The 22,594-nt window shown below is 36.8% G+C and overlaps 1 protein-coding gene across 1 annotated transcript in view; it reads right to left on the bottom strand.

The window, feature by feature from the left end:
- Nucleotides 1–2,175: 2,175 nt before the first annotated feature.
- The window catches only part of ZDHHC17 (zinc finger DHHC-type palmitoyltransferase 17), a 97,381-nt gene continuing 76,962 nt past the window's right edge, over nucleotides 2,176–22,594 (bottom strand). The window contains exons 10-17 of the mRNA XM_056114585.1: nucleotides 21,231–21,331; nucleotides 14,096–14,220; nucleotides 12,415–12,477; nucleotides 11,116–11,209; nucleotides 8,245–8,328; nucleotides 6,586–6,743; nucleotides 5,784–5,878; nucleotides 2,176–5,006 (exon numbers count right to left, since the gene is read on the bottom strand). Coding sequence (XP_055970560.1) covers nucleotides 4,868–5,006; nucleotides 5,784–5,878; nucleotides 6,586–6,743; nucleotides 8,245–8,328; nucleotides 11,116–11,209; nucleotides 12,415–12,477; nucleotides 14,096–14,220; nucleotides 21,231–21,331 — 859 coding nt within the window. The 3' untranslated portion in view covers nucleotides 2,176–4,867. The remainder of the gene's footprint in view (nucleotides 5,007–5,783; nucleotides 5,879–6,585; nucleotides 6,744–8,244; nucleotides 8,329–11,115; nucleotides 11,210–12,414; nucleotides 12,478–14,095; nucleotides 14,221–21,230; nucleotides 21,332–22,594) is intronic.

The raw sequence follows: 22,594 nt of genomic DNA, 5'->3' as shown, positions 1-22,594 counted from the left end.
CTGCACAAAAAACAAACCTGTTTCTCTGATCCACACATTTTTCAGTCCTGCGTGTATGGCAAATTCAGCTGGCTCAGGGAGAACAAAAGTGTTAGACTAAGGAATGCTGTACTTCCCCGGGAAATTTGTAGTTCTTTACCGGAGATTCAATTTATAAAACAAGTTGGTGTAAGGAAGCGTATACTGAGATTTCCCTTTAGAGGGTATGGGAGATATTGGTCTGTAATATATATCAGAAAAACAGAACCTGCCTGACCTGTAAACACACCATTTTCCAAAGCCTAATTTAACACACCAGATTGCTAAAGGGGGAGCCAAAAATTAAGCAGAAACTTAAAAAGAAAAAGTACACTAGTCAAAGAAATTTGTATTTGCCTTGCACATGGCCAACCCGGGTTCGATTCCCAGCTTCCCATATGGTCCTCCAAGCACCGCCAGGAGTGATTCCTGAGTGCAGAGGCAGGAGTAACTCTTGAGCATCATCCGGTGTGATCCAAAAAGGAAAAAGAAAAAAAAATCTATCGATCTATATATACGGCCTACAGGCATATAAAGTAATTTAAAACCAGACTAAAACTGACACAGAAGTAAGTAAGTAAAGTAAAGGCCCTCCGGTTGATCGTCGATTTGCTCGAGCGGGCCCAGTAACGTCTCCATTGGAGACTTTGTTGTTACTGTGTCTGGCATATCGAATACTCTCGGTAGCTTGCCGGGCTCTCCGAGAGGGGCGGAGGAATCGAACTCGGGTCGGCCATGTTGGCCGCTTGTAAGGCGATCGCCCTACCCGCTGTGCTATGGCTGGAGCGATAGCACAGCGGTAGGGTGTTCGCCTTACAAGCGGCCAACATGGCAGACACAGAAGTGAAAAAGGTAAAATATAGTAAAAGTTATGACTTTACTCCAGGTTTTTTTTTCCCAGAGAGATGGAATGATTAAGAAGACCTTCTAAGTCAACTACTGTAGGTTCATTTGTAGGTGCATAAAGTAGAAGGTGTTCTTCATTGAATAGGATGAATAACAGACATAGTACAAAGGAGGAAAACCACCCAGAATGAACAACAAATTAGAAACATGAATTGAGGGATAAGGGATAAGGCGTATCAAGTGGCCTAGTATGTGTACAACTGGAACTTCCTAGAAAGGACAACAAAAATTTGAAGAAATGATGGAAAATCTCCACAGTTGATGAAAACTAACCTACAGATCCAAATAGAAGTAGTAGAACACTGCTGTTAAGAGTGCTGTCAAGCCAAAAAAAAATGTCTGACAGATAACTAGTCCAATCAAGTCAACTTTAACTGACTTAAACACTCCCAACTCTGATATATTTTGTATCTTTCAGCTTGTGATTTTAGTTGGCCTAGATGAAGGGACATTTTCAGCATTCACTTGGAATTACATAGATTTTACTTTTAAAGATATTTAACAGAAAACTTAGAACAAGCACTTTATGAAACCAAAGGTTAATCTGACACAGTAAGATTCCTTGCCTTTGTGTGTACTACTTATTTCTAATTCTATGAATTCTTAGAACCAACCATCAGTATCAAAGGTAGACCAGCAGATTACGACCTAAACATGTAACTGAAATGAAAATGCAGTGCTTGGATTTGTTTTGTACGCTTGCTTCAGAATGTCTCGAAGACTATGAAGTTCTGGAGGTATTACTTTCATTGTCATAAAATAATTATGAATTGAACATTCGTCCAATCTGAAAGTACTTCTACTTAATATCAGAGTTCTCAAACCATAAACCATTTGAACAATAGAAAACATTTTCATAATTTTTGCTTTTTAAATTCCTCAACAATGAAGTTCTGTCATGCATAGTTTATCAAATATTTAAGATCAGTTTTTGGCAGGTTTCTTTCTGCAATATTTCACTAGTACCTAGACAAATTACCTGGATAGTCCCACAGAATCTGAGGATCCTAATAACTCAATGGAAACCGGTATTTTTAAATAAAAATTTATTCTTTATTAAAAAATTACACACATACAGAATTGAAGATTTTGTTTAGAATACTACCATCTTTTACTTTTGCCAATTTCTACATTCTATGTCACTTGATTCCTAGTTTACCTGATATAAATATATAAGAATCTCATATCATAGGTACCACTAAGTAGTGTTTCATCAATTTTTTTGAAGTGAACTGAACGAAATCACAAGCACACACTTAAGAGTCAATATTTATTCTGATTAATATTTTTAAAAATTTTAACAATTTAATTTATGTAAGGAGAGCTAATTTATTAAACACTTTACAGGTTTTTCTTTCCACAGAGTAACACGGTTAAGTAGCAAAATAATACTTGGCACAGTTATAAATAAAATATAAAATAAAAATATCCACAGCTTAAGAATAATGCTACTTTATATCATTAATATTTCAAATTCCTGGAAACAACCAAAATATGAAGGGGGGAAAACCTCCCAAGTAGTAATTCATGTTCAGAGCTGAGAAAAAAGTTTCTACTCCCTAAAAGTAACCAATTAATCGACTGACATGAACTACTCCCCAAAGGGTCACCTTCATACACAAGTTTAGAACTGGGTTAACCTGCTTCTCACACACAAAACCTACAGAATAATTAAACAGTCTGTTCACTGCTGCATAGTTGGCTCCTGACCATCGGACCAGTTCTGAGTTATAGATTTCAGTGGTAGTTAATGAGATGGTTAGTGTAAAGCATTCACAGATCTTCTTCCATTTAATTAATACAGCTAAAGTTTTCCCCCCCTACTTAACTGAAAGACACCTCTTTCATTCTGAAAAGAATATTGTCCCTACGGAGAAAATGGTAACAACACTCTTAACTCTTGAGAAAACCACCACCGTATTCAACTGTTAATACAAATGTATTTGATAAAAATTGCAACTGAGTCTTCATGTGAAGTGGCTCAAAATACAAAAAAATTAAAACAAATTCTAGCCTTTTATAAATAACTTTGAATTTAAAAATTATCTAAAATTTCCCCCAATTAGTAGTCAAAACTAGCAGACATTTGTAAAGTTAACCAATTTTTTACATTCTATGACAAAATGGCACAATGCTATTGCCACCCCACACCCACTGCTTCCCTTTTCAAAAATAAAGTACATATGCCAATTTTCTAAATATTAAAACACTCACATACACTAAGGGTAATCTTTTTAAAATTTTCTTTAAATGTGTGTGACTTATGGTCAAGAAACTATATAAAAAAATGATACTTGGAAATACTGAACATCAACTATATACATTTTCACTGCTCCTCTTACTAAGGCAAGGGGCGGGTATACCACTAGTTTGCTTAATATCTGTAATCTGTATTGTACAGGGAATACTAATTTTACCAAGCATCAGACATGCAGTGAACTTGCAGGGTATAATGCCTATTAACAGCAATATTGAATATTACTAGAAGCTTGTTAGTTATCTCCCTTTTCTTTTTTGGTTGTATCAAATGAAATGAGCAGCTTTAAATATACTAACACAGACACAAAGAAACTATTCCATAAATTATTTATATACAGATACACAATCTTTACACTGGTCGAAGATCTGTCATGGTCTGACCATCCGTTCCCCCCCTCCCCCAGCCCGCTCCCTCTCACAGGTTTCCCACAGGCTGCTCGAACCACAGTTACTACAGCACTTAAGAGGACTAAACCAAGCTTCACTTTGTAAACAATATTTATAGAAGCAGGAACTAATAGTTCTCCATGAGAGTATGAAAATGCTGCAACAAAAATTGATCAGTGCATCACATGTAACAAGAAAATCGTTCTGAAATTATCTCTGAGAGTATTAATGAATTTCAAAACATTCAATAGAGAGAAAAGTTGAGATAATCTTGGAAATTCTTTCTCAAAGGTCATTTTTAGAAAACCAGAATTTATCACTGGTTTTTATTCACATTGCTATGTACAGAGATCATGCTCCACTTTTGGCTAAGCTCCATTATTTTGCCTACATTTTGCAGTTCAGAATTTTAAAAGTATATCCACTCATCTCTGATAAAATTTTGCATTAACTTATTTTTTCCTTTCCTTAAAAATACAACTCTTAAAAATTGAACTGTTTGCACACCAAATTAAATTCTAATTTATGCTTTACTGGATAGTATGTGCTAGTATACATTCTATGAGGTGTATCATGCACTTAGTAGGGCTTTTCAGTTTGAACAAAATAACATGACTTACTATTCTCATGCAAGTGCTTTATCAGACCATAAAACCTCAGAGCAAGGTCACAAATTATTTCACTGAACTAGAAATGTATCAGCATTGCAACAGCTGACAGCAATAAATTATTGTTAGCACATTTTTTTGGTGAGCATTATTTTCTTGTGCCTTTAAAGACACATTATGGTAGATCCCTAATAAAACCACATGATTTTCATCACAGTATTTACACGTACATTCTGAAACGTACATAATACTAGTCTGAGTCAATTTAAAACAACTTTCTTGGAATTAAATGCAATGCTATCCGTAGACTGCATTATAAAACTTAGTTTTAGCTAGAACTGAACATTTCTGATGAGCATGCCATGTCTGTTGAGAGAGTAAGTTCACTCTCTTTCCATGAAAAATGTTATGAGAATAAAACCAAAGAGTTGAGTATTATGAATCCCCACAAAGAGAACCATTAAAATTCTTTTTAAAGATCTGTGTTCTTCTCAGCAGTGGCAGTGTGTTCTGTCCATGTTTACTTTTATTAATAAAAGTGCTGGGGGGAAAAAAGTGTGAAATTCACTGTTAGCCCTACGTATAGCATGCTATTGTTCAAAGGATGTGGATTCGAGTAAGAGAGAGATGTGGACAGACACAATTTTCAGGCACCACTCAGCAATATGCGTCAGAGGATAAAGATGTTGCTACACGAGCTGGTACCCGGATCCTGATATTTGGTCATATTCTATTGTATACTGCCTGGTCCAGTCCACGATAACAGGACGAAAGAGGCCACAGCATCGAAATTCAAAGAAGTCTATAATATTCCTTACACATCCATGGCTGAAAATAAGCCCCCCCAAAAAAGAAAAAGTCTATTAGTACAATGCTTTGATTTATGAATTATTAACTATATTATATTGAATTCTGGTGCTAATACCCCCACCCCGAACTTAAATATTCAAGTTACTTGTTAAAAAAATTTCCTTCTAACTACTAAATTTACATACAGATTCATGTTTCTTTACAGTTCTGCCAACACTGATTTTTCTTTTGTCTTTTGTTAATTTAATGAGTTATACAACTATAGCGTTAGATATACGTTTCTGTAATTTCTAGGCCACACATAATTCTTGATAAAAAAAACTGATTAGTGACTCTTTAGAAAGACAACAAATTCTATCCAAAAATGAAGAAAGTCAGAGACAACATAATTACAAATAGCATGAATCTGATGGTAAACCTAAGAATAATTCATTTTTAAAAATAAATTTCAAGAGGTATATAATAATAGCACTAAATAACTGCTTAAAGGTAGTAGACAACAGCTTGCAAAAAACCTAAAATTTTGGTAAGCATTTCAAATTGGGTAACACTGTTTACATATATAAAACCACACAATTTTTAAAATTATATGTGCATAAAATAGCATAAATTTATACTTATATGATGAATTCTAAAGTGAACTAACCATGCTATCTCTGGCAAAATCTTAGAATTCAGTAGGATGTATAAGCTAATTTTACCCAAAAGAAATATTCTTAATATTCTAATGCTATGTCTTAAGAAAACATTTCTTTTTGGTGTACTACGTATTAGTAATAATGAACATATACATACTTGAATGGACTTTCAATAGATGTTGTTGTGACTTTAAAGTGCTTGTATCTTCTGGCATTCATTCTTTCATTTGTAGTAATACCTAAACATGATATCTAAGAAGAAAAAAGCAAATCATTAACTGTGACTCTTAATATTTAGTGCAAAATAAGTTAATCCTCAAGAAGACCAGGAAAGAGAGGAAAAATGAGCTCTGCTTTCGGTTTTCCATCAGAAGATGAAAGTACCTTAGATAGTAACATTTCAGCCTTGAAAAGCAACCAGGTGTTTACACAGGATAAACAGTTAATATTCAAGTTTCCTACCCATAGATGTGTGGAGAGCCAGATACTACAGCACAGATCACTCTCCCTTAGCCCCTTTAAGAATGAAGCTTTTCTCCATAGGCCTCTTCAGCTGGGGAAGCCATAAGCTACTGGGGATAGAACTCAGAGCCCTGTGCATCTTGAACATGTACTTCAATCCGTGGAGCTCTCTGAACTCTAAAAATGAGTTTTTTGTTTTATATTCTTAATTACAAAGATTCTCAAATTGTTATTTCTGGATAACAACAGATTACTGTCAAGGCAAAATTAGTGGCATCATCAAACTATGCTCACAAATCCAATTAGACCTGTAGTCTGAAATTAGAAACAACTGAAAATTGCTAATAACATTATTAAGGCTCAAAACATGAGAAAGAAGAGAAGAAATGGAAAGAGGTACTGGGAGAAAAATTGAAAATGGATTCTTCAAAAGTAAAGGGTGGTTAAAAATAGGCAGTATTAGAACACTAGAGAGCTCAGAATAGCCTGATACATACCTGGTACATCTGACACATGAGTAATACAGCCACCCACATGAAATGAAAAACACTGTTCAGAAACATCCAAAACATCCAAGGTGAACAAGTGGCAATTTGTGTAATATATGTCCAAAATCCATCCTTGGTGTAAGTGGTCTCACAGTGGAGTCCCCAGTCTAAAATCAGAACAGAAGCACTCAAATGTATTTAGTCATCAGAAAAATAGCCTCCTGGAGGCATTTGATTAAGCACCACTTAAAAACATAATCTGAATTTAATTTATGACAATAAATTTTTTATACTATTAAATAATTTCATTATATATTAGCAAACCTATAAAAATGAGAAACAAGCTTTTTAAAAAACTGTACTGTAATAATATAGTCTTTAAAATTAGTGTAACAGATATACTCGCTATCCAAACACTTAACCTTAACAGATATGAGATTTTAGGCAGAATGAGAGCAAGTCACACAACATCAACTTGATAGGATGAGCTTTTTCAAACAAACACAAATTGACTCTTTGGAAGTAGCTGCCATAAAGAACTATTGCTTTTACTCCTTGACCAAATCTTTCTATTGAATTCTATTTGAGGTCGTTCTCTTTTTCATTAGTATAATAACAGGTTATTCTTAATGTCCGTGAATGTAGAACTAGGAAATCAATCATTTAAGACTTAATTTTTTTTTTTTTTTCCCCTTTATTTTATTTTATTTTTTTTAAAGTTGTAGATTTACAATTTTTTGTGCTTTGGTTTCAATTATACAATGATCAGATACCCATCCCTCCACCAGTGCCCATTTTCCACCACCATGGATAATATCCCTCCCACCCCCATCCCCCCATCCCCCCATCTCTGTGGCAGGGCAATCCCCTGTGTTCTCTCTCTCCTTTTGGGTGTTGTGGTCTGCAAAAGAGGCATTGAGTGGCAAACATGTTAAGACTTAATTTTTAAGACAGGATTTAATACAACTTCATGCTAAGTACTACTACCAAACCTTAAACATGGTCACTAATATTTTCATTAAAATTTTTTCCAAATTATGTTCTCGGACACGATTTTAAAATTCAAAAATGCTAAACTGAGATGATTAAATGAATGACAACTCATTCTCAAAGGAGCAACTTCTAATACCCCTTACCATTAATATTCAATAATTATACTATCCAAAGCCAACTGAGATAATATGTTTTTCGGAGGATACATGTAGTTAATTTAGAATTCTGTTGATTATACTACAATTTTAACATAATTACAGTCTTATGAGCTGGAACAATAGCACAGCAAGTAGGGCATTTGCCTCGCATGCAGCTGACCCAGATTTGATTCCTCCATCCCTCTCGGAGAGCCCGCAAGCTACCGAGAGTATCCTGCCCACATGGCAGAGCCTGGCACACTCCCCGTGGCATATGCGATACATCAAAAACACTAACAAGTCTCACAATGGAGACATTACTGATGCCTACTCTAGCAAATCGTGAACAACGGGAGGACAGTGCTATAGTGCTACAGTGCTACAGTCTTGTATTTGATAGTTCTTATATCATTACTATGCACTCCCTTGTGTGAGGTACCCCAAACATAATTTTTAAATCGAAAGACTACTGTAATTGTAATTTCTGTTAATATGGAAAGTATGAGTATCCACATATAAGTAATATAATTGTACTCACAGGAAATACAACCATAAATCATCCAGCATATCATAAAAAGCAAGAAGAATAGGTAGCCCATAAAGTATCTATGGTTGCCTGCACCTAAAGAACAACACAGAAGTAGTATTTTTTTAGCTAAGGGGAAAAAAAACCAATTGGAAATAGACCTGTAAAAATGGGATGGGAGAGAAAGTCAGAACAGTCTTAATCTGCCTGATACAATGTGAACAATAATCAAATACATTAACTATTTTACAAAATTTTCTTTAAAAAATTTTATTTTATGAAAAAAAATTTTTTTCATTGTTAAGGTGTTGGGCCAACCCAGCAGTGTAAGGGGTGAGGGTAGGGGCATCCAGTAACAGGACTGAACTTAAGACTTCTGAATGCAAGACATGCAGTTCCATTCCTGAGTTACCACGCCAGTCCAAAAAAAGTTTTAACAAAAGTCTTAAATATGATCGCTTAGAATTACACAAAAGATGAGATAATTGCAAATATAAATTTCCGAAGGCATAAGAGGACCACTGAACCCAATAAATCACAATTCGTAGTTTTAATTCTCTTGTTTGGCTTCGTGAAGTTTAAAAATAACCCTATTTTATCTTTAGCTTTATAACTTTATAAAGCAGCTTTCCAAAAGCTTCTTCCCCAAGGCTACACACTCTATTTTTCTGTTGTCATCTCATAGAACACCCAGAAATGACTATCAGACCATTTAGTTCAACTCCTTAAACTACATCATTAAACTACACCTTAAACTCCATTAAAATATGGAGCCATGCAAAGTGCTTAGCTGTTGTCCCTCTCTCCCTCTGTAGCTAACATCCTTGCAAATTGATTTTTCTTTTTTGGGGGGGTGTGAGCTGGGTTAAGGACACTCCTGGTGGTGCTCAGAGACCACTCCTGGCCAGGTTTAAGTATTTGGTGCTGGGAATTGAACCTGGATCAGCATGTGCAAGGCAAGTGCTCTACTCACTGTACTATTGCTCCAGCTCCCTTGCAAATGTTTTTATTGCCTTTAGTTAAAGCATTAGTTCCTTGGGACCATGGAGATAGTATAGCAGGTAGGGCACTTGCCTTGAATGTGACTGATGCAGGTTCAATCCCGGGTACCCCACATGGTCCCCAGAGTCCAGCAGGAGTGATCCCTGAGTGCTGAGCCATGAGTAACCCGAGCACCAGTGAATAAGACCTAACAGCCCCCAATGCCCACAATAAAAAATAAACAGTGAGAGATGCCTCCAAACCCTGTCCTAGGCTGAGTCTCATATTTGGGGTACCCCAGAGTGGGGTGGGTGAGCCCACCACCGCCCAAACAGAACCCTGGCAGCCAAAGAACTCCACACTCCTATTGCCATCATGCTCATGACCAAACTCCACAGGCTCAGGACAAGCCTCATCCAGGAATGAATCTGGAAAAAATCAGGTATTCAGGTTTTGTGACCAAAATCTCCAGGTTCTCACAGAGTTGGGGATGGCTACCTCCTCTCCATCCCCCATTCTTCTGGAAGCCTGGCAGGCACACCCATGAACTGCCTTTGCTGCCACATAAGCTCATCAAACCAGTCATGATCCAGAAAACTCATAAAAAAATCTCGAGAGATCAGCAAGCTGCAGAGATGTTTCCAGAGCACCAAAGTCACCATGCAGTTAAAAATTTAACTTCAGCTGTTTCACCCTATTCAAAATTTTAGAATTCCTGGAGCAAGATCTCATACTCTACATCACTGATACATCAGGAGTAACACAACACATTGGATGGGATGTAAAGTAAAAGGCAACTTTACACACCACTAATTAAGAAGATATTAAGACAAGGCTTAACCGCAACATGTTAGTAATAACTTAAACCAGGGCTTAATGACTCCAGGGTGAGACACAACAATCATCACAAACTTTCTTCTAAGGAAATCTTTTCTGATTATTTTTAGCAATTAGTCATAAGAAGCAATATAAAATAAACTATTTAGGGCCTGCCATTGGAGGTTTGGGTGGTGGCTGGGAAAATTGGAAATAATGGTGGTGGGAAGGTGAAATGGTGGTAAGATTGGTGTTGGAATATTGACTGTAATAAATCATGAGCAACTTTATAAAAATAAAATTAAATAAAAATAGCAGTTTCACGGGCTGAAGCGACAGCACAGCAGGTAGGGCATTTGCCTTGCACACAGCTGACACGGCTGACCCGAGTTCGATTCCTCCGCCCCTCTCGGAGAGTCCGGCAAGCTATAGAGAGTATCTCGCCCGCACGGCAATGCCGGCAAGCTACCCAAGATGTATTCAATATGCCAACCATGGTAACAAGTCTCACAATGTTACTGGGACCACTTGAGCAAGTCAATGAACAAAGGGAGGACAGTGACAGTGACAGCAGTTTCATCTTGATTTATTACAATGAAGAAATTTGAGATAAAGAGGCCCCCAGAAGAATAGATGGAGATGTATCAATCTTTTTTAAACACTGGTTTTTATGAACTGCTTGACCCTCAACTGAGTTGTTGGCTTGTCCACCAGAAGATAGAGGGTTTTGGGATAGAGGATGGGGTAGGAGAGAGAAAGCAGACATTGCTGGAGTAAAGTGCAGGAATCAATTCTCTTAAAATTGGGGGGGAGAGGAGGGCGATAAAGGTGGGCACATTCTGTGATACTCAGGAATTACAACTAATTCTGCATTCAGGAATTACCCCTGGAGGGCTCACGGGACCACATGGGATGTCGAGGGGTAGGGGGGTGGGCGGGGGGTGTTGAACCCAGGTCAGCAGCATGCAAGGCAAAGTGCCCTACCAGCTGTACTATTGTTCTGGCCCCATTTCTCTCCCAAATTTTAACAGTGCACTTTATTATTTGCCTAGAGAACAATGTTAACAAATCAGTAAAAAAGCTTACCTACGCAGTTACCCACCCATGGGCAATGATGATCAAATTTTGCTATACAGCGGTTGCACACACCACAATGTTTGGACCTCACAGGTTTCCGTATCTGTTAACAGGCATTGTTAAAAGATTATGAACAGTACTATATCTGAGACAGAAAGCTAAACAGTATTTCCCCTAAACCAAATGAAAATCAGGATAGTCTTCTTTAATGAAGTTTCAAATGCAAAAAACATAACAGAGTAAGATGACTACAGGACATAGACGCTGAAGGATAGAGTAGAGCCATCAATTTACAAAAGATCAATTTTCTGTGATACGAATGGTACTGCATTTAATTTACATTATTCAAATGTTTAAATAATGAAAACAACATTCCCCAGTCTACAAAAAGAAATGTATTGGATCAACGATTATATTATCGCTTGCTCCTTAATAAAATTATTTTCATAAAGGTCAGTTAATCAAAGGTACTTTTAAAATTCAAAATCATTAGTAAAATGTAAGTCTTCCCAAAGTTAAGAATGCCAGCAAAAACAGATGTTTTTCTGTAAGTGCCACCTGAGGTTGCAGTGGCCCTGTGGGAAGGCCTGAGCCTAAGTGCAACCTGCTCAGGGGACAGCAGGTGGTCCCTACTTGGTGCAAATATAGGATTGCCTATAAAGTTCATTATTTGACTCTTAACAGACAATTCATGCCTAGGACACTTGACTATTTTTAAGTGCTGAGAAATGTTTAGCTCTATAATATTCCAAATCACCTTAGTGACTATCAGAACGCGATAGAGATCTCTAATATGCAGAGATTCAAAACTATATATATTATAGTTTTGCTGAATTATGTTTTAAGAGAGGAAAAAGAGAATAAAGGGACTGGAAAGACAGCCCAATGGGTAAGGCAGTTGCCTTGCACATGGCCAACCTGGGTTTGATCCCCAGCAACCCGTATGGTCTCCTGAGAACTGCCAGGAGTGATTCCTGGGTGCAGAGCAGGAGTAACCCCTGAACATTGCCAGGTGTGGCTCATAATTCAAAAAAAAAAAAGAAAAAGAAAAAGAGAGTAAGAATGACTATGAATGAATAGCACTGCTGATTTAGAAGCGTATCAAGGTCTCCCAGCAGGGAAGTGTCTTCAGAAGGAGACATTTTACCATCCTTTCTCCTGCACACAATATAAAGGATATTTTTGGATAGAGGTAGGAGAATGTGACAGTGAAATAAACTGTTCTCCTGCAAACCCTCAATACCATGCCACTAACAGAGAGAGAGAAGACAGAGAATAATAATAATAATAATAAAAATAGATAAATACCAAACAGGTACTGCAGAATATACTGAGGTCCAGGCTTCCTGTTTCTGCAAGTTCAACTATTGTCTGTGAATGGGAAAAAAAAAAAGTAATTAAAAATTTTATTTTTAGTAATAATGTTCAACTACCACACTATCAGTATGAATCAATAGTCGTGATGTTCATCATCTTTAACATTAAACATTTTTAGTGTTTTCATTGCGATACAAATTTTGTTTCATTTACTTCTATTTCATTTGTAGTGTAAATTCAGTTCATTACAGTATAATTAATGGAAGTTTCTTTCTTAAGATATAATATGGCCCTAAACTGAGTTACAGAAATATTCCTCTGCAATTGAAGTTAAATATATATTCTGGTTACAACATAAAAATAAAACTGAACTGAGTTTTCAAAACTGCATTATTACGAAGAAAACCTAGAAAACTAATTAGCAATAAAGTCTAAAGGACAAATAACATCAGGATAGCAAACCCCTATACAAATATATCAAAGATCAAAGACAATTTTCTGTTGACATGAATGATACTACGTTTAATTTACATTACCAAAATTTTTAAATAATGAAAACAAAATCCCCCAGGTTTCTAAATAAAATTTATGTATTTTCATTAATAGAAATTATGTTATGATTATTTATATTATATTACGTACGTTATGACAAGACCCTAATTTAGAAAATGTTTAGACCATAAGAATACAGCAGTATCTTAGTCTATGGTGAACAGGAATGTTTAAGATTTGTTATATTGTCAAAGACTATACAGTTTCAAAAATAATTTAACTGCCTCTAGTGCAATTCCCCATTTACATAACATCTTTAAGTTATGAATTTATAGTCCCAAGTACCTGGTTGAAAGACAAGGGGTGCCCTGAATCATATATGCAAGTATTTATTACTGGAATAGTATATCTAATCTATCAATCAATATTTTCCGAGACTTTATGAAGATTTTTTAAAATTTCATATTCTTTCCTAAAAGCAGTTATAGCAGCTTCACAAAGAGCAAAATAAAACTATACTGTCTTGGAAGTCAAAGGACAAGCAATATAGGAACAATCTGGGTGCTGTGGTTACAAATCTATTTTAGAGCTACAGAGACTCTCAGCTTGGCTCGAAACTTCCTTGTATTCCAAAAGACTATTTCTCCCTTTGGACAAATAAAGGATGATCTCACTCATCTGTGGTATACAAAGAAACAAACTGAGGGCATAGACAATATCAATTGGTAATAAACATTGGAGACTGGAATAAAGACCAAGAAATGCAGTTCTGGTTGTCAGGGTGGTGAGGAGAATAACTGGGCTGAATAGAAGCAATACGGAACACAGGCAGAGAGTGTGGAACACGGGCAGGTTAAGGGATAACAGTCTGATCAAAACCATTAACTGTCAATCAGGGGACCAGGGGCAGACCAGAGGCAACACAGGTACAGAACTGAGGGTCACAGCCACTTAGATGTTGGCACTGGTGTACAGCAACACTGTGTTATCAAGACCATAAACAAACATTACTGCAACCCTACTTCTGAAAGTATAATAATAATTGTATATATATATATTTTTTTTTTCTTCCTTTACACTATATTGACTGCTGGAAGTACTGCAGCAAACAGAACTGAGGCACTGGCATAATTAAAGTACAATTTGATAAATAAACACATGTGACTACTTAGTATGCTACCTTTTTCTTTTGTTCTTCTGTAGCTTTAATAATCCCTGGATCTGATTTCCAAGATTTTCCAAAATTGTAGAAAAGTGCAACACTATTGGCAAGGAATGGAAGATGAATAAATAAAAAATTGAGATGTGCTGAAAGTTAAGGAATCTAAAGAAATGAACTGCCATTATTGGTAAAGTTGTAACCTATAAAATTTTACCACTAGAACACTGACCAAATTTTTAAAAATTTAAAAAAACACAAGCTGGATTATTACACCAAAACAGACTACATCTATTATTATTTTATTAATCTAATTTAATTTTATTTTATTAGTGAAACACCATGAGTTGTAGGCTTACAAGTTGTTGTGCTTGGGTTTCAGTTATACAATGATCGAGTACCCATCCCACCACCAGTGCCCATTCTCTACCCCCACCATTACCAGTATCCCTCCCATCCCCCCATCCCCCAACCCACCCTCCCTCTGTGGCAGGGCACTCCCTTTTGTTCTATCTCTCCTTTTGGGTGCTGTGGTCTGCAGAAGAGACATTGAGTAGCAATCATGTTCAGTCCATAGACTACTTTCAGCAGGCATCTCCCATCCTGGGCAAGACTACATCTATTATATATCTGGCTTACCTATGATACCGTAATAGATGATTCTTCTATTATGTTCCTAACTGAATATAAAAAAGCTGTGACTTCTTTAGAAACTTGTCAGTTAGACAACTTTTTTAGTAAATCAATACATAAAAATTAAAAACATTCTTGAATAATTAACAAAATGATAGGATAAAACACACTTTTATAGGCCTCTTCAGATATCTTTATAGGCTTTATCAAGGCAAATGCCTTACATGCTATACTATCTCTTTGGCCCAGTATTGACACAAGCAATAGATCAATAAACAGACTAGAGCATAGGAAAATAATCAAGATCATTACTCTAGCTGAGTGAAGAACACGGGAAGTAGAACCATGAATTCTCTAATAAGAGAGAAGATATTGACCACTCATCATAAATAATGCACTTATGTAAGTACTAATATACAAGAATTAAGAATGTAGGATAATATCTTTAATGACTTCAGAGAAATCTTCATACATACACACAACACACACAAAAGATACATGTGAGTATTTTTGACAATACCCTTAGAGTTTATACAACTGAAAAATGAATACTTTTAGAGAGTAAAAAGTTTAGAGAAAATCAGGAAGAATTTAGGAGAGAAATACAAACTTAAAGACTCCATAAGAGTAAACTACAGGGGAAAACACTCAAGAGGAAAATGCAAAGAACAAAATAGTGAAAATAATTTTATAACTCTTTCATTTTTAGATACAGATTCAGTTTCTCAGATGTTTGTAATATAAGAAACTATATTTACATTTAAAATAGACTGAAAAGGCTGAGCACTTGTGGTGTCCAAGCACATGTGTCGCCCGCATCTCCCCTCTTGAGATGTGTACTTTCATGCTTTCGTGTCTAACCTTTCTCTCTCTCTCTCTCTCTCTCTCTCTCTCTCTCTCTCTCTCTCTCCCCCCCACTCCACACCTTAGAAAATCCTCCAAATAAAATCGATTTACTTCAAAAAAAAATAGACTGAAAAATATTTTAGACAAAATTTCAAACAGTGCATAATATTTCAAAAGTGGTGTCAACAAAATAAATAATAAGTTATACTGGTTATAACAGTGAAATTTAAAATTGCTAGTAATTATAAAGATATGCTTAATAAATACTTTTAAATAAAAGAAAAATTGTAACTTATGACTCTAAATTACATGGGCTCATTTTTTTCAGCTTTTACCTTTGTACATTTTAAAATTAGAATCATCTATAAATAAACTTTACCACTCTGTCATCTAATATATTCTAAGCATGAGCCTACATCATTTAGTCTTTTTTTTTTAATGTAGGATACTGCTATTTATTCAGTCATAGATTAAGCTGATTGAATTGGGCATGAACTCCACATTACTTTTTTATTCTTAATTCAGAATGGTCATTTTAATTTTTTTTCACTGAATTACCAAGAGATACAGTTACAAAGTTTTCCTACTTGAGTTTCGAACAGCCAACCCTCCACCAGTGCATCATTAAGTCTTAAAGTATTTTAACAACAGGAGCTGGAGAGACAGTACGGTAGGGTGCTTGTATCAACCAACAGGGATTCATTTCCTGGCAATCCATATGTTCCCCCAGCGCCACCAGGAATGACCCTGAATGCAGAAGCCTGATGTGCACCTTCTGACCCCCGCAAAAACCTGGGTATTTTAATGACTATTTACGTTATGACACAACTGACAAAGTCATTTTTTTACTTGAATTGGGTATTTTGGTTTGCCTCCAATTTCCCCCACTATAATACTAAGATACACAAGCTGTAAGTAAATCTAAGACTATCACTGATTATGTACTTATCAATGATAAGGAGATAGAAGGATATTTTTAGTTTCTGGACCACTCCTGGCTATGCTGAAAGCTTATTCCGCGTTCAGGGATCACTCCTGGTGGTGCTCAGAGACCCTTATATGGTACCAAGAATTGAACCCAGGTCTTATGCAAAGCATGCATCCTACCCGCCATGCCCACTATACTACCTCTCTGGGCTCCTAACAGCTTTTGTACTTTAATTATAAATTATTCAATTAAGTTGAATTAATTGAATTAATTATTCAATTAAGAGGCTCCTACCCCCATGCCTGGCTGTCCTCGCCAGGGCCCCTTGGAGGGAGCGGGTTGAGTTTCCCTCCCTGCCCTGACCAGGGCTCCTGCAGCCGAAGACCTCCAGAACCAGCCACCACCATGCTGAGACCACTCTCCACACGCATGAAGGTACCAGCAGAAGAACAAAGGCATGCGGGTCCCGGGGCTCAGATCTCTAAGCCTGCTCGGATGAGGGTTGAGCATCCTCCACCCAGATCCTCCATATTCCACTAGGCAGGGGCCACACCCACCAACTGGCCCCCTGGCGCCGTGTAATCCCACCAACAGCCAGGACCCAGAGACTATAAAACCCAGCTCCCGGAAGCTGACATTTTATTATCTCATTCTTACACTGGACACCCTGGTTGGCTACCAAATGTAACCTGCTCACACGGCAGAGTCTGGCAACCCCCCCGTGGCGTACCCAATATGCCAAATACCAGTAACAATGATGGGTCTCATTCTCCTAACCCTGAAAGAGCCTTGAATATGGCACTTCTAAAAAAATCTCAGGGCTAGGACGAAGGAGACGTTACTGGGGCCTGCTCAAGGCAATTGATGAACAAATTATTCTAGAAACAAATTAAAAAATAGGTTTCCTTCCTATACGTTTCTTAAGTTTCTCTCCCTAATCTCAATTAAAAATACCACTCTGAAATATTATAAGGTTCTTTTATAACATAAAAGTATAATTATTTTGTTGGATTGTGATTTCATTACTAAATAACTTTTACAAATCGTATGTATACTGTTATATTACATTCATCTCCAATTCTCTAAAACTGTACTATGATCATCCTTCCCTAATAGCCAACTATAAAATATAGTGGTCTTGGGGCAAGAGTATATGCAGTTCAATAGCGGAGTACAAGTATATATATGATGCCCTAGGTTTGATCCCTGGAAATTCCCACACCCAGCAGTGCTGGGGGGGGGGGGGGGGGGGAACCTTAGAGGTGGGATATCAAACCCAGGAGTTCCACATGCAAAACATGTGCTCCAGCCCTCCGAGCCAATGGCAACTCCCCAACTCCTAAAGCTGGAATTCTTACACTATACCTTTAGTGGAATGGGTTATGCTTTCACATCAGATGGTGGTTGGGGGACGATCCAATGCTAGGACCATACAGCACTAGGGACTGAACTGAAATTAGTTGCATGCAAGGTTCTACTATTTTTTAACCCCTGAACTCCAGTTCTTACCTGATAGAGCAACACGTGAAATTAATTTTTTTAAAAAAAGTGATAAGTGAAGTGAACTATATGTCAATTTATTTTAAAATCAGAATTAATGAAATAGGGCAAGTAAATAAATTTTCTTGCTCAGGTTCTCTGTACCCATCTACCCCTCATGTCCTCAATTCCCTCATTTGCATTGAGATTTTATAGAAACCTGCATAGCTATTTTAAACTATCCACATAAAGAAAAAATTAAAATTATGCTGTATAAAATTACCTTGGAAAAAAGTTTCATTTTTTTGCAATTTATTAATTTTCCTTCTTAAAATGCATTACAGCAACTGTCTAAAATTATTTGAGATGTGATTCTAACTTCTTTCTTGGCCATAAAATTTATTGTCCAATTTAGGAAACAAAGTTAGAAAATATGTCTGGAACACTAAAGTCATTTTAGAGGTCAGTGCTTTTTATAATTTCTAAATAGTGAGGTAATGAAAACAAAGCTATTGCTTAACTTACACTAAATGTTCCAGTAAGACAATTTTAATGCTTAATAAATCCTTAAAGAGCAGTTTTTATGTCTAAGTATAATGTAAGGCCAGAATAAGCTAAAGCTGTCACACGGAAACTTCCACAGATACTGACGCTGGGAAAGTATTATGCTGTCTCAAAGTAATCACATAATGTTATGAAGATATAATCACAATTCTGTATCTTAGTCTCAAAAATAAGTATATTTTATCACCTAAAAAACAAGCTAATAAAAAGAAAACAGTAATAGGCAAGACTGTGAAATGAAACCAGGTATTAATCAACATCATTTGGAATAGCTGACAATTACTGCAATCCGCACAGCATTCGAAATGTAATTTATAATCATGTTTTGAAAATGATTTAACAGGCTTTTATGAAACGTGTCTTTATAAGATATCAGCTATCTTGCAGATTAAACTTTTTCCAAATAAACACACCTAAAATTTATTACTGACCTTATTTCTCTGATACAAAAACACGCACACACATTTACACTTTTTTTTTTTGGCTTTTTGGGTCACATCCAGTGTTGCTCAAGAGGTTACTCCTGGCTCTGCACTCAGGAATTGCTCCTCGCAATGTTCAGGGGACCACATGGGATGCTGGGGATTGAACTGGGTTGGTCACGTGCAAGGCAAATGCCCAATCAACTGTACTATTGCTCCGGCCCCACATTTATACTTTCAAACTATATTACTTTCTATAATTTTGTCAAAGCCTTGGTCACTCCCTGCAATGCTCGGCCCAGTGGTTAGGACTGTCAATTCAGTAACAGAGGCTGGAGGCACTAGAGGCCTTCAGAGTCAGCACTGTGGTATTGAGGGGCCATGCAGGCTATTGCAGTGCTCAAGGTCAAATCAGGACCTCGAGATGGAAGGCACATGCTCCACCCTTTCGAATCAAATGATACTGCTTTCCAAAGGATACTGACACAGAAGTAATATGAGTACCTGCAAAGCTGTTCATGAAGAAAAATAATAGCTATTACCTGCCACAACAAAATTTAATTTGTGATATTTAAAAAATACTTAGAAGTTTGATACTAAGACATAAAAATCAGACTTTAGGGGCCAAAGCAATAGTATAGGGAGTATGGCATTTGTCTTGCAGGAAGCAAACGGCAATTAAATGAATGTGAAGTGCTTTAAGAAAATTTCATAAAGGCAGGAGAGATAGTACACAGAGAGAGCCAGCACCACCTTGTGTGCAAGGCAAACACCCTACCTGCTATACTATTGCTCTGGCCCATAGAAATGTACTCTTTTAATGCTAAATTATAACCAACGAACTATTTTCATATTCCAAATGAGTGCTCAACAATTTCTTCAACACAGAAAGTATTCTTGCATGCTCTATTGTGGGGGGCAGGGGGGGGGGGGGAATAAAGAAAAAGAAAAGGAGTACCTGATTACAATTCACTATCCAGAATTTTATGGCTAAAACTTGAAGAATTTCTGCCAAAATAGTTTCCTGCCCAGGTGCTGAACCAATTAACTCTTAAGCAATCAGGCAGTAAAAAAACGAGTAATAGTGAGTTTTTTTAAAGTGCTATACATAAGGAAATAGCTTAGAAAATATAGATGAAAACTTGTTTTCATAATCAGAAGTGTTCAAAATCCTTAGAGACCATTTAAGCACCTTCCTGAAGTGATGTGATGTTGCAAATTCCCAAGTGACCCAACAGTTTAAAGACCTATGCAGTCAACACTGAAACTTTGTTTTTCAAACGTAAATAATTTAATTGTAATGTGTAATTTGAATGTCTCTAGAAAGCCCAATGAATAAATATTCCTTTGGAAAATAAAATATATAAACACACAAAGTTTAACCTGTAACAACGTATTAGTAATCTCTTCTACAAAGGCTTAAATAGCTTCATGGTGAGATACAATAATATTCACATACTTTCTTCTAAGGAAATATTTTTTGATCATTTTTAGCAAACAATAATCTATAACAAAAATTACAAAATAAATTATTCAGGGCCTGCTATAGGAGCAGGCTTAAGGGGTGGTTGGGAAAGTTGGAAATAATGGTGGTGGGAAGGTGCAATGGTGGTGGGATTGGTGTCGGAATATTGAATGTAATAAACCATGAACAACTTTGTAAGAATAAATTTTTTAAGAAGTGCTCTATTAAAACAAATAATATTGAGAATTAGTCTTTACTAGGCAGCTTGCCACTAGGGGTATTTGTGTGTGTGTGTGTGTGTGTGTGTGCGCGCGCGCGCGCGCGCGTGCACGCAGGTGTGGGTGGGAGCAGTGTAGGTCAGGGAAGGGACAATTAATGCAATAGTGCAGGGAAGTGGTCCCTCTGGAGGAGGACAGGGTGCTGAAAAGAGGTAAAGTGACACACATGATATCCTACTAACAAATGTATTGTATGCCACTGTGACTATAAGAAAGAGGGATGCAGAAGTGGGGAATTACACGAGAGGAAAATTGGGGACACTGGTGAAGGGATGGGTGCTGGAACATAGTGCACCTGGAACTCAATCATAAATAACTTTGTAACTTTGCAATTCATGGTGATTCCATTAAAAACAAAAAAAAATAATTTTAAAAAGCCATCTATTGAGCTTGAAATTAAAACAATATTAACACTAGTTCACACTATTTACAAAATAATGTTTTATTAAAGTGAATATTTTGGTCCGAGTGCTAAATTACCAAACAGATGTCTAAACAAATAAAAATTGCCTTGGATGTGACCTGTATAACCAAAGGATATCATTCCAAAACCAGAAGAACCACGTCACATACATCCAGAATTTGGTTGCCAAATATATTCCAAGGGGCAATGCACTATGCATTGAATGATCAAAAAAGGATCTGTAAAACACAAGTTTTAAAGTATTGAGCTGTATATTTCATTGTAAAACCGAACATTTAAATGAAAATTACATATATTCCACATAGATGGTTCAACTAAAATGCTTACATAACAATACTGCTTTTATGCTAAGTAAGTATACTCTATACTAAATGAGTTCACAGTTGAATAATTAAGCAAGTTTACAAAGCTCATTTTTATTCAGCAAGAAAAGAAATTATATTCCAGGGTCCTACAGGGGAGAGGGTTATTTTCCTTCTCCCTGTCGCTGTGGTGGAATACATGCAATTACACTTGACTGCAGCACCAGCACTTGGTCTCAGTGCTCCCCAGGGTGTGCTAACTCCGCTGTACCCCAGGATCATACTCTGTGTGAGGCAGTGCAAATGATCAAGCCTGCAAGGCAAGTTCTATGCCACTAAGTCATATCCTTGGGCCTTTTATCGAATGAAGCTTGCTTAGGAGAGAGGAGAGAAAGAGGGGAAATACGTGTTCAAGAGAGAAAACAGACTTCTCCAGAGTGGAAACAAGCAGCAAAGGAGCATAGGGACAAATGTGTTCAAGGGAGAACACGGACTTGAAGAGCAAGTCAGGGGAGACCTTTTCAAATAGAACAAATCCAAATTTAGTGGACACAAAGGTTAGTATTTTCAATATTCAGAATTCATGAAAAATAAGTATTAATGATTTTTATTTAACATATGCAGGATGAACCACTCACATCAGCTCAATAGAAAATTTTGCTCACTTCCTACTTTTCCTGGGGACAACCTCCCCAGAGGTGCTTGGGGGTCTAGTATCACCACACCCAGTGAGCCTCTGCCTAGCAGTGAGTACTGCTAGAGCCACACCAGGTCGTGCTTAGGGGCCACCAGGATCACACCACTAGTCCCTTGGAGGCCAGTAGGGCATGCATTCCAACCCTGAGGTCTATCTCCATGGCCCCATCACTTCTTATTTTTAATCTCTTTGGAAACACCTAAAAACTCAATTTCCACTCTTCCTGAGAATGAACAAGTATTACAAGTATTCAAGTCATTACAGTAGTTACAAGTATTCTCATCTCTGTGTAAATCATCTTCAGAACTCTCGATGTCAGGTTAAAATAAAAATAAAGGAAATGAGGTGAGACAGTTTGAATCACAGACACCTGCCTGGGTTTGCTCCATGAGGCGGCTTTAAGCCAGCGAGACCGAAGGCCAGGAAGATAAATATACTGATAGATATGAATATATAAATATAAAATATATAAAAAAGATCTT

Source organism: Sorex fumeus, unplaced genomic scaffold (assembly GCF_029834395.1).
Source record: "Sorex fumeus unplaced genomic scaffold, SorFum_2.1 ptg000003l, whole genome shotgun sequence".
NCBI lineage: Eukaryota > Metazoa > Chordata > Mammalia > Eulipotyphla > Soricidae > Sorex > Sorex fumeus.
The sequence above is the reverse complement of the archived record's forward strand: the minus strand, read 5'-3'. Positions and strand labels throughout refer to the sequence as shown.